The sequence below is a fragment of the Lathyrus oleraceus genome, chromosome 7, assembly GCF_024323335.1.
Source record: "Lathyrus oleraceus cultivar Zhongwan6 chromosome 7, CAAS_Psat_ZW6_1.0, whole genome shotgun sequence".
Taxonomy (NCBI): domain Eukaryota; kingdom Viridiplantae; phylum Streptophyta; class Magnoliopsida; order Fabales; family Fabaceae; genus Lathyrus; species Lathyrus oleraceus.
The window spans coordinates 139,286,171-139,300,346 of NC_066585.1; the positions used below are offsets into that span (position 1 = coordinate 139,286,171).

The 14,176-nt window shown below is 36.2% G+C and overlaps 1 protein-coding gene across 2 annotated transcripts; it reads left to right on the forward strand.

Moving 5' to 3' along the window:
• The first annotated feature begins 7,214 nt into the window (after positions 1–7,214).
• LOC127104661 (DEAD-box ATP-dependent RNA helicase 1) lies at positions 7,215–13,469 on the forward strand. Of its 2 annotated transcripts, none has more exons than XM_051041837.1 (9): positions 7,215–7,648; positions 7,803–7,922; positions 8,010–8,502; positions 8,655–8,809; positions 9,986–10,163; positions 10,915–11,102; positions 11,368–11,452; positions 11,518–11,572; positions 12,678–12,758. In XM_051041837.1, the coding sequence occupies exons 2-8, from the start codon at positions 7,810–7,812 to the stop codon at positions 11,524–11,526; spliced, it is 1,221 nt and encodes a 406-aa protein (XP_050897794.1). In that variant the 5' UTR covers positions 7,215–7,648; positions 7,803–7,809; the 3' UTR covers positions 11,527–11,572; positions 12,678–12,758. The 2 variants fall into 2 exon arrangements, with proteins under 2 accessions (XP_050897794.1, XP_050897793.1); XM_051041836.1 differs by adding an exon at positions 13,071–13,469 and having other exon boundaries at positions 7,220–7,648; positions 11,368–11,572; positions 12,678–12,783.
• Positions 13,470–14,176: the final 707 nt, after the last annotated feature.

Below are 14,176 nucleotides of genomic sequence, written 5' to 3' on the forward strand. Positions count from 1 at the left end.
CTTCCAAACCAAGAAAAGGCTAGAAACTCGCTGAAACCAAATTCGTTTCTGCCCATGTAATCTGAATCACCGTCATTACCAGATTTCACTCATCGCCATCAATCACTCGCTCTTCGATAATACCACACGTGAATTCTGTTATTCACCAGCCCAGTGTCGCCTCTGATTCCTCCGATGAATCCGCCGACTACACCATATATTGTCAACCACAAGTAACCCACCGCACCGCCGTTGTCCGACCACCATGAAGCGTGTAAGTAACATGACTGAATAAGTGAGTGTTTTCCATTTTCTTTTTGTTGCATTTGGATCGATTGAGAAAGAGAGAGTAAAATCAAATGAATTTATTTATGTTTGAGGTTGTTGTCTTTTTTGAATGAACATTGAGATTTGGTTTTTCTTGCTTGTTATGTGACTTTGTAATGAGAGAGGAATAGAGAGATGGGGTGAGAGAGGAAGAAGAAATATCAGAGAGAGAGAGAGAGAGATTGGGGTTGATATTGTTTTTAATATGTAGTTGTATGTTTTGGTTTGTTTTCTTTTTTTATTAATTGCCAAATGTTATCATGTGTGTGGCTAGTTCAAAATCTGGAAAAAAAAATATAAAAGAAAGGTTGACCAAGTGGTGTGAAGAAAGGAGTGGGGGCGCCCCCTAGCTAGTGTTTTTTTTCTTCTTTGATTTTTTTTCTTAATTCAAAATTAGGTTTAGTTATTAGTTTTGTTTTGTTGGGCCTCTTGGATCAATTTATTCTGATATAAATCTTTGCACTCACACTATCCCTTTTGCACCCGATTTGATTTTTATTTATCTTACTTATTTTAGTTTAGTTAATTTATTTGGTTTATTCATTTTTTTGTTTACTTATTTATTTTAATTATTAGTTTATCATTATTCCAAAAATACAAAAAAAAAAAACGAAAACACAATTAACAAAAAAAATATAAATATGACAAAGATCAAAAACAAGTTTCTTTTCACAAATTTTAAATCAACCTTCACCCATCAAATCAACTTCCTTTTTTCACCCCGTGCGACAATTAATCTCTTCGCTCCGGGCGACAAATCAATTTCTTGTACCCATGTGCATCTAATTCAAAACCAAAATAAATCTGTAAGAACAAGATTTGGTTATGCATCTGGTCTTTAGTTTTGATGATAACAATGCATTGTTTCTTAGAGAAAAAATTTGTACATTAATGTTTTTATCTAGTGTGTAGCTTTTGCTAACAAGTTCTGACTCTGAAGCATTTGCATGTGATGTCATCAGATTATGGAATCAACACATTCTGACTCTAAAGAGATACAAGTGATTTACAAGATGTTGTCAAGTTCTAGAAAGCTTTTAGACAATGATTCTGATGAATGTTTGTGCTAAAACTTTTGACTATGACTCTGATTGAAGAGCCTCTGAAGGATTGTTAGCCTTCAAGATTCTACGCTCATGTTCTGAAGATTCTGAAGAATAAGATCGGAAGACTCTAAAGACCAGGTTTTGATGAACTATGTTAAGACTCTGAAGACTGAGGTTCTAAAGATTCTCTCAACTAGTCTCTCGGTTCTTCTAAGCATGCTTCAACATCATTTCATTAGAAGCCTCCGAAGATTATAAGATAAGATCAAAATATTTTACGTCAGGAAAATAATATACAATACAAGATCACCCTTCCCTCAATTACGTTGATTTTGTGGGCTATGGACGGTACTATTGTACCATTTTGCCTCTGTCATACCCCAAAATTTGCCCGTTGATATTACAAAGCATTTTCCAAGACCCTCTGACTTGATCTGCAAGGCACTGATATTAAATGGACAAAAGCCCAGCTCACAATAGGCCTAATCCAAAGTGGCCCAAAATAGCTTGCTCGCTAGGCGAGCAATTCCTTCGCCTAGCGAATATCTCAGCATGCCACTCGCCCAGCGAAGCATCAGGTCCAGAAAAAGCCCAGACCTAGCTTGCTCGCTAGGCGAGCAATTCCTTCGCCTAGCGAAGCTTGCGAAAATTTGAAGTTTTGGACCTCATTTTAAGCCCATTAGGTCACCACCACTACTACTATAAATACCAGCTCCTCTGCCACGAAAAAGGACAGACACAGACAGACACAAACGGACGAAGATGGACGGAAAAGGACGGAAACCCTAGCCCCGAAACCCTGCTGATCCAAAGAGTTCGGAAGGCGGAAACCCTGAAGGCCGCTCACCCGCTCCGAAGCTACCGCCGCCCAACTCAATCCGGCTCGCCAATTCAAGGTTGCAATTCGATTGCAAACAGGTTTGCATCACTATTATCGCTTTATTTTCTTAATTTGCATGTGATATCGCTTTATGTTCTTATTTTGCATGTGGTACCGCTTTAGGTTCTTAATCTGCATGTGATTATCACCTTATGTTCTTATTTTGCATGTGGTACCTCTTTAGGTTCTTAATCTGCATGTGATATCGCTTTGTGTTCTCATTTGGCATGTGGTACCGCTTCATGTTCTTAACTTGTGGATGATATTATAAGTGAATTCATAAACATATTTGAAGTTTTGCATGTGAATTTAAGTGTGCCTGAATATTGTGAATGCTGAACCATGTAATTATGTGTTGGATGCCATAAGCCATGCCGCAGGTTGAGGTCATACTGTTCTCAAATTCCAAACCCGTGGTCGCTCGCTAGCTCATCGCTAGGCGAGCCTGCAGCGGGCCTTCGCTGAGCCTTCGCTAGGCGAAGCAGAGGCGAACGGGACAGTGGCTGTTTTGTCTCTTTGTTGTCCATTTTATGTTCATCTAATCATGATTCTGCATTATTTGGCTTAAATTTCTGACTGTTATATTTATTTTATGGGGCAATTTCCAATTGTATTTTGCCTCAATGCTCTAATCCGTGTGTTGCATGATGTAAAGGCTAGCATACTTCCAAAGAAATAACCGGCTAGGCATGCCGCTTTAGGTGTGGACATTCTTGAGGAGATGGCTTTTGGATGACCTAAGTTTAATATGGAGATTCATCTTGAATCACCAAGCTTGATTTTTAATGTATTGATTTCATTGATTTCCTGTGGACCTAATTACCTAGCTGATTACGGCATTTTAATTAATTGTTAAAATCCGGACTTTAAATAAATGATATCGGACCTCTCTTTATTACCCCACGATTACGTAATACGGTCATGTCCCGCGAATATGGGGATATCCTTAGCAAAGACCCTTCGGTTAAATCATCATAGTCCCTCGGATGTTGCCTTCGAAAATACGATTTTGTCCCTCGATGACCCTTCGGTGTAGCCTACGGTTAAATGATGATCGTCCCTTCGAATGCTAAGGTATCCTCACTACTGTTGCCTTCAATGACCTATCAATGACCCTACGATGACCCTTCTACATCCCAAGGATAAAACTACTTACTTCTCAATAGTCAGGACAGTTTTACCCTCATAAGGATAGGAAATGACTGGAAAGACCTCGGACAGGTATAACCTTAATTGCTCATTCATAACAAAAAAATACTTTTCACGCCTCACACCTTTCAAACATCTTTTGGAAAATCATCACTTAGCATACATCCGTACTAGGATCATTGCCGAGTTATATTTTTCTAAACTACTTTCAAAAACTATACGAGATAACCACTTTGTATACATTCATGCAAGAATCATTACAAAGTTAAATTCTCATTTTCAAAACATTTTTCACACATTTCTCAACCACCTTTTTCAAACTAGAAAACATAAATGATTGAGCAATTAAGAGCCCATGGATAACCATGGATACAAAGGGTGCTAATACCTTCCCTTTGTATAAAGTACCTCCCGAACCTAAGAATTTAAAATTAAGGTCTTTCCCGTTCTTTTCCACCTTTCCTTATGGGATAAAAGAAAAGTCGGTGGCGACTCTTGCTAACCGCGACATTGCGATTAAAAATCCAATAAAGTCCAGTTCACCGTATGACAGCCTCCTATATAAACACCATTATGAAAGGAGATAGCTGCAAGATGCTATTTCAATTCTACCATCCAACAGATCTTTTAACTGCCTATATAAAGAAGACTTGGAATATTGAACAAGCTGTTAATGCTAATTCTCTTACACTCATGTTATTGCTCATACACACGCTTTTGCTTAAGTATATATTTTTTGTGTATAGTCTTTCTAAACACATATATAGTTTTTGCTCGTTACTGTGTGAGAGATTCATTGTACTAAACTCGTATTAAGCCGCTTTCTTAAAAGTAATATTTGTAAACACATTCTTGTAAATCTCAAATTGTTTGAGTGGTTTCCTTGAATGACTAGGTTTTAGTCAGATAGACTCAAGAAGATAAAGACGATTTGTCTTTATGGTGTCTGTAATCAGTTTCGGTTATAATGGATTCAATCCTTATTGAGAAGTCAAAATCACCTTGGTATGGTGGACTGGAGGTAGCTTCGTTAACAATATAGTATAAAAATAACCTTGTTATTTTACTTGTTTGTGTTATTGCTTGATTGAGTTTATTTTAAAAAGCTTTCTTTTTTAGAAACCCAATTAAAACCCCATTTTCTTGTGTTTCTTGCCACCTTCAATTGACATCAGAGCTCAGGTTCTGGTCCTGATAAGATTATCAAACACTTAATAGTGTCAGATAAATATCTAGTGTGCAACACATGGCTAATATTCCGGCATCAGATGCTCAAACAAATGATAGAGATCATTACAATGTTAAACCTCCTGTTTTTTAGGGAGATAAATTTGATATTATAAGGATAGAATTAAGAGTTTCTTTCTAGGTCACGATGCTGATCTATGGGATATGGTAGTTGATGGCTACGTACACCTAATAGATGCAAGTGGCAATAAAGTTGAAAGAAGAGTGATGACAGATCAACAAAAGAAAGATTATAAGAATCATCACAAATCAAGAACCATCTTGCTAAACGATATTTCATACACTGAGTATGAAAAGATCACCAACAGAGATACTGCAAAATCTATATTTGATTCTCTGAGGATGACGCATGAAGGGAACACACAAGTCAAAGAAAACAAGGCTCTTGTCTTGATTAAAAAATATGAAGTGTTCAAGATGGAGGACGAGGAAAATGTTGAGAACATGTTCTCAAGGTTTCAAACTCTTGTTGCAGGACTTAAGATTCTGGACAAAGTCTATTCTATTGCTGATCATGTTAAGAAGATCATAAGGAGTCTACCTAAGTGTTGGTAGCCTATGGCAACTTCTATGAAGTTATCAAAGGATCTGAACAACAATTCTTTTGAAGAATTGGTTAGTTCTTTAAGAAGTCATGAGATTGAGCTTGAGGAAGATGAGCCCAAGAGAAAATGAAACAACAAACAAATATTTTCTACATCGAAATTTTGTGTCAAATATAATAATAATAATAATAATAATAATAATAATAATAATAATAATAATAATAATAATAATAACTATATTTTCCATTTTGTAAGCATGTTGTATTATTAATTTTATTTTGGCTTAAATAGTCATTTGACCCCTTCAAGTTGGCGTGTTTTTCAATTTGGTCCCCGAATCTTTTTTTTTTTGAAATAGTCCCTGAATGTTAAAATCATTTTGGTTTTAGTCCCTAAAGTGAAAATCAACACGAAAACCTGTAGATTTTAAATCCGCATGAAATTTCAAAGGAAAATCCGCAGGAAACCCGCAGATTTTTTTACGGATTTTGATTTAATGACTAAAACCAAAAAGATTTAACATTCAAAGATTATTTCCAAACAAAAAAAGATTTAGGGATCAAATGACAATTTAATCCTTTTATTTTAAATTAAATAATAAATAGAAAATATTTATTTTAAAAACTAACAAAATCTTGCACAACTAATTAAAAGTAGTTTTCATATGGATGTCATATGGTGCTAATACATTCCTTGCGCATAATCGATTTCCCAACCTAAAATCTAATTTCAATGACCATTTTTTGTTTTAAAGCATTTTCACAATAATTCTTCATAGCCGACACCCTCGTAGAAAGAATCAAGGTTTTCCTTCATCAAAATCTCTTCAGGGGTAAAGGAATATAATGAGACAACATATTTAGGAGGCCCTTGTTCAAAGTGGAATCAAGCCTAACACCTTCGAATCCTATATGTACATTTGCTTGTAGTTAAATCTTGGAAGCCGAAAATAAGAGGTAACTCATCGGGGACCTAACAGAAGGCAAAATGAGCTTCTAAGGTACACAATTTTACCAGCTCGAAACAATCTCGAAAGTCGTCCCAGATCTCGACGTAAGCACTAAACCGGGGAACGTCTTGACCTAATGAGATCAATCCCTAATCCCGAAGATTACCCAGTGAAATATGCACCACATCGAAGAGGTGGAAAAATAATCAGTAGGAAGGCTTCTAAAGACGATAATCAGCCAAGAGTTGTAACACCCTTATTTATTCCCCAAGCTTGGATGAAGCTGCAAAGGGGGAATCTTTAAGAACCATAACACTTCTTTTTCGAATTCGATCAGAGGCATCCACGAGTTTATCCAAGTGAACAAACACTCGTAAAAAGGGATAAAACATTCCCCGAAGCTGCTACAAATCCTTTTACCCAGTTCTACCGGAAGAACCGACTAATCAGAAGAACAACCCACTTCTACGTTAGCCTCTTCCATAACAATAGAGTTATCCAAAGAGGATTGGGTCCCCAATATTTCATAATCTATCCATCTGTATCTACTCAGATCAACTGACTACACTAGATCGACGCTTCTTTGAGACACCCCGTCTGCCCGACCAACAACGTGTGGCCTAAGTCAATCGATAATATCGGTATAAGTCCCAAGTTTGAGGTGATCCTTAATTTCCGGGTCACTTAGGTATGAACCAAAGGCATACATCTAAGTTTTGATGAAGGGGCGAACTTTCTCCCCGTTCAAAGCAATTACGTCCACTTTCGACTAATCCAAGGCAATAGGAGAAGAGTTCTCGACGACTACAGAGGGAAGGAACATAGAATCGAGTATACGTCTCCTCCAAACCCTTGTTGATCAAAAGTGCGTCGAAAAAACCAATCCAATTTTTTTCTTTCTATTAAGAAAATAACTAGAAAACTTCTCCAACTCAGAATCATCATGCACATTTAATATAACAAAATGACCAATAACTCAAAATACATGTTCCATCTAAATCTCCTAAACTAAATTTTAAGTCTAAAAAGAAATATTTTTAGATTCCATTTTGAGTCTCTCATACTTCAGTAATTTTCTCAAAATCTCTTTAGTTGCCACAATTCCTATATTCCTCAATTAAATTAAACAAACAAATTCCCATATCTCCGCCGCATCGCTCTCTCTAATCTTCGTGTCATCCCGTTTCTTCCCTACATTGCTCCGTCTCGACACAGAAATGAGTTGTAACGATAACACTACGGCGGCGTTACGGAGTAGCAGTGTACCGTCAAGCGATGTTGCGGTTATATTGTTGTTACTGCAACTTGGTTTATACATTTAAAATAAAATCTCAACCATTGAAGTTTATTTTGCCACGTGTCGCGCATCGGTTTACGGAACAGGACAGAAACTGGATTTACAAACTGGACCAGATCCAAACTCCTTAAACCCCCTCCATTGGCGATTGTGGTAGAAGAAAGGGTTTAGAGAACCAACAAAGTCTGAAAATCCGCAGCTAGGTACTTCGCTCTGCAACTCACTCGGGTATTCACCTCTTCTATTCCTTTCGTTATCACTGCTTTCTCTTTGAACCCTAGTTTCTTATTATCTCTTTCTTTCGTTTCTGCATATATGTTATAGGAAATTTTCATGATTCGTGTTTGCCATGGTTTTTACGTTTCTGCATATATCCGTACAGGGACAAAATGGGTGAAGTAAAACAACAAAGTATTCCCGTTTTGCCATGGATGCGAGACCCCATCGACGTCGCTCTCTCTCAACAACTACCCCTTCATTCCGTCCCTTCTCTCCACCCTAAGTATTACAATATCACTCTATTGCACTATTATTTCAATTTCAATTTCAATTTCTGTTTTATGATTTTTTGTTCACAATTTTTCATCAGGTTGAAGTCAGCATTGGAGGACATGGGAATCTCAAGTTTGTTCCCAGTGCAAGTTGCAGTTTGGGATGAAACAGTTGGCCCTGGCAATTTTGAGCGAGACCTCTGTGTTAACTCACCCACCGGAAGTGGAAAAACCCTCGCCTACGCTCTCCCCTTAGTGCAGATACTATCAGGCCGCATCACCAAATGCCTTCGTGCCTTAATTGTTGTCCCCACTCGCGACCTAGCTTTGCAGGTCAAACGAGTCTTCGACGCCGTTGCGTCTCCGTTAGGCTTGCGTGTTGGCTTGGCCGTTGGTCAATCGTCATTAGCCGCTGAGATTTCGGAGCTCGTTGACATGCCGGCACGTGATATAGGCATGTGCTATGATCCGCATTGCGTTTCGCTTCCTCGTTTTCAGAGTAAGGTTGACATATTGGTAGCAACCCCTGGTAGGCTTATGGATCACATTAATACGACCATAGGCTTCACGCTTGAGCATCTTCATTATCTTGTAAGTCTAAATTCTCACTTTTTTTATTTTATTAAGCATACAATTGATTTTAACAATATATTTTGGTTTGGTTTTGTTTGAGTCTTTCCTTTTCTTGTTTTTGATAATGTATATAATTGTATATGATATGATAATGAGGGTAATAATGTCAGGTGGTTGATGAAACAGATCGATTGCTTCGTGAGGCATACCAGTCATGGTTGCCTACTGTGCTTGAACTGACCCAATCTAATGATGATGGCTTTTTCCAACCGTCTGATTCTTTTTTCCCCTGTTCTGTTGGTGCATTAAGAACCAGAAGAAGATGGTGAGTTCAAGGCTATTTCACTTGTCTTTTGACATGTTCATCTCATGATTAATTAATAATTAAAAAGCATTCATTGCCTGTGAATTCAGAATTTTGTGGAATGAGATGTAGGTTAAATCGACAGCTATTGCTCATTGATCACTTATGCTCTGATAATATCAATGATCTGGAAACCAATAGAAATATTTAAATTACTTGTAATGAGTTGGATTGCTTTTTTATTTGTTTTTTGATGTGGAGTAAAGGCCACTTCTTAGAATGGAGATTCCATTCCTATAATTCAGGCTAGTAAGAGAATAAAGCTACCTTTTGAAGAAAAAAAACAGATTTTTGTGTCTCACATCTAATCCAACTAATAAGGACTAACGAGGCCTTTGAATATACAATTATCTAACCGCTCCTTGATAAGGGCCTATTGTGTAACTGTAAACTGTTTTTACAATCGACGAGGGAATGAGGGTAAACTTTATGTAAGTTGATTTCAACAGAGCTATTTGGAGGAGGTTATGAAAATAACCTATATACATAACCTATTTTTATAAGCTTTTCCTAGTACTTTTGTGTGTATGATTATGCATCAAGGTAAGCACAAAGAAGCTTTTCCAAGTGCTTCTTAGCACTGCCTCTTTACTGTGTCTTTATGTGTGTCACATGACAAACTTGTTCATGTTGAATTTCAATTATTTTATGTATTCATATTTGTTAAGAAATGTGGTTGGACCTAATTCAACCCTACAAAACCGGTTGGTAGAGTGACTGTCCCCACTTATAAACACATGTTCAGGCCATATATTATCCGATGTGAGACTCTTAACCGTCTGATTCTTCTTACACATGCAAACTATGTATATAAGGCCAATTTTCTGGTTTTGAGTTTGTATACTTCATATTTTCACATTAATAATAGTTTCAGTAGGCAATGTAATTCTTGACAATTGTACCAGAAGCACTAATACTGTAAAATTGTGAGTTTGATTTCTAGATTTAATCTTCGACCCTGTTAGTAATCAGATTATAGTTTTAAACCCAAATGGATCATTATTTAGTCTTTTTATAGTTTTTGTTGCCTTTATTTTTTCATTCAGAGTAATGAATGCTCATCATACTTTTTGTATTAATGCACACATTCATTAAAAATTTATTATATTTATATCATGTGTATGTATATTTCTGAAGTGGAGTTGAGAGGGGCTTCAAGGACAAGCCTTATCCTAGGCTGGCAAAGATGGTTCTATCCGCGACATTAACTCAGGATCCAGGCAGGCTTATTCAACTTAATTTGCATCACCCTTTGTTATTGAAAGCTGGAGAAATGCGTTATCGGCTCCCAGAAAATTTGGAATCTTATAAACTGGTATGACATTAAATGGGGCCTGTGTTTCACTTCTGTAGAGGGGTTATGCTCATTTCTTCCTTTCAATAAAATCTGCTGCATTATACATTTTTCTGAGTTTTTCTATCACATTCTGTTATCGACAAATTCTATGATAGGAATGAATGACAATTGAGAGTTTGGAATGCCAGCAGCTTCAAGGGAGGAGTGGAAACATCTTTCCATGCCCCCATGATCTGAGCCTTTCCACAACACCTGCTTAGGACCTCAACGGTTAGGCCAGAGAAGAAATTGAGAGAATTAAGGCATTGGTTAGATTAGGAACAAAGAAAAATGGTGGATCTAGACCTCTTACGTGGATAGTAGACCAATGGCAAAGGGCTTAAGTAGTTTAGTAGCCTTGCAGGGGATTAACTCATACAAGCTATGGTTTGAACATTGCATTATTTGCTTGATAGATATTCTGTCTAAGTTGAGAGGATGCATTTTATGAATATTTGAAGATATGAAGAGAGCAGTGGTAGATTGCATAGCATTTTGAATGACTTGGTCATCAGTGACTTATTTTATGGTTTTACTCATCATGCAACTTGGACCAAGTCTTATCTTCACCATTAATTTTTAATTTGGCATATTACTTAACATACTCAAACATATGTATTTGCATATGCACCCTGATTATACACAATTCACACATGCGTATTTTCATAAACTTAAAAATGGATGAATAATTATCTGCAGCTCCCCTGTGATTTTAGATTTTTTTGTGTAGGTTTGTGAAACAAAGGTCAAACCCTTGTACTTAATTGCCCTTTTGAAATCCATGGGAGAAGAAAAATGCCTAGTTTTCACAAAATCTGTGGATTCCACATATCGTCTCTGCAAATTGTTGAATTGTTTTGGAGATCTGCAAATTGATATCAAAGAGTATTCTAGTCTTCAACATCAACGTGTAAGAAGGTAAGATTTATTCTCACTAATAATAAATACTTCAAGCAATGTATAATGCTGATTGCACTTGTTTACATAACATGCAAAACTTGTTTTTAAGAACTTTAGGTCTTTGAGGTTAGTGTATCTTAGATTAGCGTATCTTTTACTCAAATTAACTTTTAGTAAAAAACTTCCAAGAAAACTTTTGAAAGAGAAGTGATTATTTTCCTATGTAAACAAAACATGTGAGGGTTGGTCCTTGACATGAAAAAAAGTTGCTAATTTTCTGCAGTAAGACATTGAATGAATTTCGGAAAGGGATGTTTCAAGTGCTTGTATCTTCTGATGCGTTGACTCGTGGAATGGATGTTGAAGGGGTAAGAAATGTCATTAATTATGATGTGCCCAAATTCATAAAAACTTATGTTCATCGGGCTGGTAGGACTGCTAGAGCGGGCCAGGCTGGGCGTTGCTTCACATTGATGTCAGAAGATGAGGTATGAAGTTTTATCATCTTACACAGACCTTGTTTTATGCTAGATCCTTGTTTCATAGCATTAGAGGCAATAGAAGAAGCTACAATTTGAGCTATAATAAAGGCTCTATTTAAATGCTTCAACACATTAATTCTTTCATTTCTACATTAAAATTTTACTCATTAATCAAAGTTAGTTGTATACTAATATAATATTAGGCAAATGGCCTCTCCTTGTGTAAATCACACAATTTTTTAAAGAGGGTATCCGATAGAAACCTGGTATCTTATTACACAGAATAAGAAAATCTCCTTCACTACAACATTGTAGAACTTTCAACCTCTCTTATTGATAAGAAAACATGTCTTATTTCTCAATAAAATTCCTTCTTTTTCCTTGAATAAACCAATCAGGTTTTGGGCCCAATTGAATCACACAATCCAGAAACTGATCAACTTGGCCGCTTCCTTAGCATTAGAATTTACAATTCTACTAATTTGTGTTTCTTTTTTGATTTCTTAATAAAATTAAGTATGATGTGTTGCCTTTGTCACTACTCACCACTAGTCTCTTTTATCAAACAACAATTTAAACTTACTGTGTTTGTTCAATAGCTGTCATTTTGTAACGAGTGTTGTCTATCACTGTTAGGATCTGTTGATGGTGGTGTTCTATCCCCCTTGAGTCAATATTATATAAAAAACAACTAAAGTTTTTCTAATTAAGTGAGTTTGGCTATATGAATTAAGATTGTCTGACATAAAAAAACTCTTATCATGTATGAAATCTTAAGATCTAAAGATAGACCATTTACCTCTAAATCTCTCTTGCTTGACCTATAAATTTTCTTGATATCCCTCTGCTTCTAACTATTTGATTTATCTTGGCTCATACTCTTTACTGGTGTTTTCACTAGAGTTTTCTATGCATTTCTAAGTCACCCAAGACAAGATTGTACCATCTTTTTCCACAATAGGATCTGTCCAAATTTTCTCGATACTGACTCTGAATTATATATCTTATCATTTGTCAATACTATACAGATCACCGATATACATGTTTTGTTGTCTTTTTAACATTTGGAACCTAAATCATTTTTGAAATGGACAATCATATTCCATTTCAGGTTCGGCGATTTAAGAAGTTAATGCGAAAGGCTGAGGGTGGTTCTTGTCTCGAGCATTTTGTTTCGTCCAGTCAAATTGAAGCACTCAGTACAGACTACCAGTCAGGTAAATATGTTGATTGCTTTTTAGGGGTATATGCTTAAACGCCTTTTTAGGGGTATATGCTTAAACGCCTTTTTAGGGGTATTCAGTACAGACTACCAGTCAGGTAAATATGTTGATTGCTTTTTAGGGGTATTCAGTACAGACTACCAGTCAGGTAAATATGTTGATTGCTTTTTAGGGGTATGGACCTTGGACTAGCTTGACACTTGATGTTCTTTTCCTTTATGTTGTTTTGAGTTTACATTATGTTTCAATAAGTGTCATTTCTATTATTTGTTTGTTGGCAGCACTGACAAAATATAAGGAGATAATTTCGAAGACACGAAAGAAACCCAAGGCTTAGAATCTTCTCAGTTGAGCACAGAATGAAAACAGATACCATTCATGGAAATAGTAAAACTTATTCATGAACACACAAGGGAAAAGCATGCTAGCTTCATAACATCAAAGTTATCCCTTGAAATATTCACCTAAATGAATGTTCTACAATGGAAATGGCATGCTGAATCCTTCAGCACGCGAACTCACGATATTGGAGAATATTCCCAGTGCTGTTCGTTAACTTGTATTTCTTGAGGTATTTTGTACTAAGTTGATTATTTTATTGTCGGGGTAGATGTATGAGATAAACAGTTTTGTATCAATGATGATGATGATAAATGTTCATACCAGTTGGAATTGTTAAATTTGTTTTATCTATGTGACCATGGAAAGTATGAAATTATGGATACGTTCAACAAAAAACTAGTTGTGCATATGATTTCTAATTGACAATAAGTAAACCTTCAATTAGAATCTTAAACAACCACTCTCTCTTATTTGACCATGCCATGAAATTTTGGATGCCTCAACTTATGGTACATAATAAAGAAAGAGGCTATTACACAATTGATATGCATGCCAAAACCTTTGGCAGATTGAGTTTTTAATAGATAGGAATTTATGAGCCCGTACATCATAAAAAAAACAGATGCTGGATTCCCTAATGTTACATTACAGTCTTAACTATCCTCGTTCATAGAAAATATTGAACAAGACATCACTACATGAAAGATAAGAGTAGAAAAACAACAAAGAAAAACAGCAGCCAAAGGTTTTCTTTCTCCATTAGGTTACCAATCAGTGATTCAAACTTGAGAGTGTTCTATGAACTTCCTTCAGAAAGTACTTACTATTAACACTTGCATTGGTAGAAGAAGAGGCACAAGCAGAAGCAGCAAGTGATGAAGCTGAAATAGGTGATGAACTTTTAGGTGGTGAAATTACACTATCATTTAAGCTGATTTCCCTATCCTCTTCTGAAATTGTTTCCATCATCTTTGATGTTCTATGCCTCATCACACTAACATATTGTGGTGGTGCCACCTCCATGAAAAACCTTGCAATGCGAGAA

Excerpts from the sequence above, each read along its gene's own strand:
- LOC127104661 (XM_051041836.1), top strand. The coding sequence starts at position 7,810 with ATGGGTGAAGTAAAACAACAAAGTATTCCCGTTTTGCCATGGATGCGA. Across the intron at positions 11,103-11,367 it reads CAACATCAACGTGTAAGAAG|TAAGACATTGAATGAATTTC; the intron begins GTAAGATTTATT and ends AATTTTCTGCAG. Across the intron at positions 12,784-13,070 it reads CAGTACAGACTACCAGTCAG|CACTGACAAAATATAAGGAG; the intron begins GTAAATATGTTG and ends GTTTGTTGGCAG.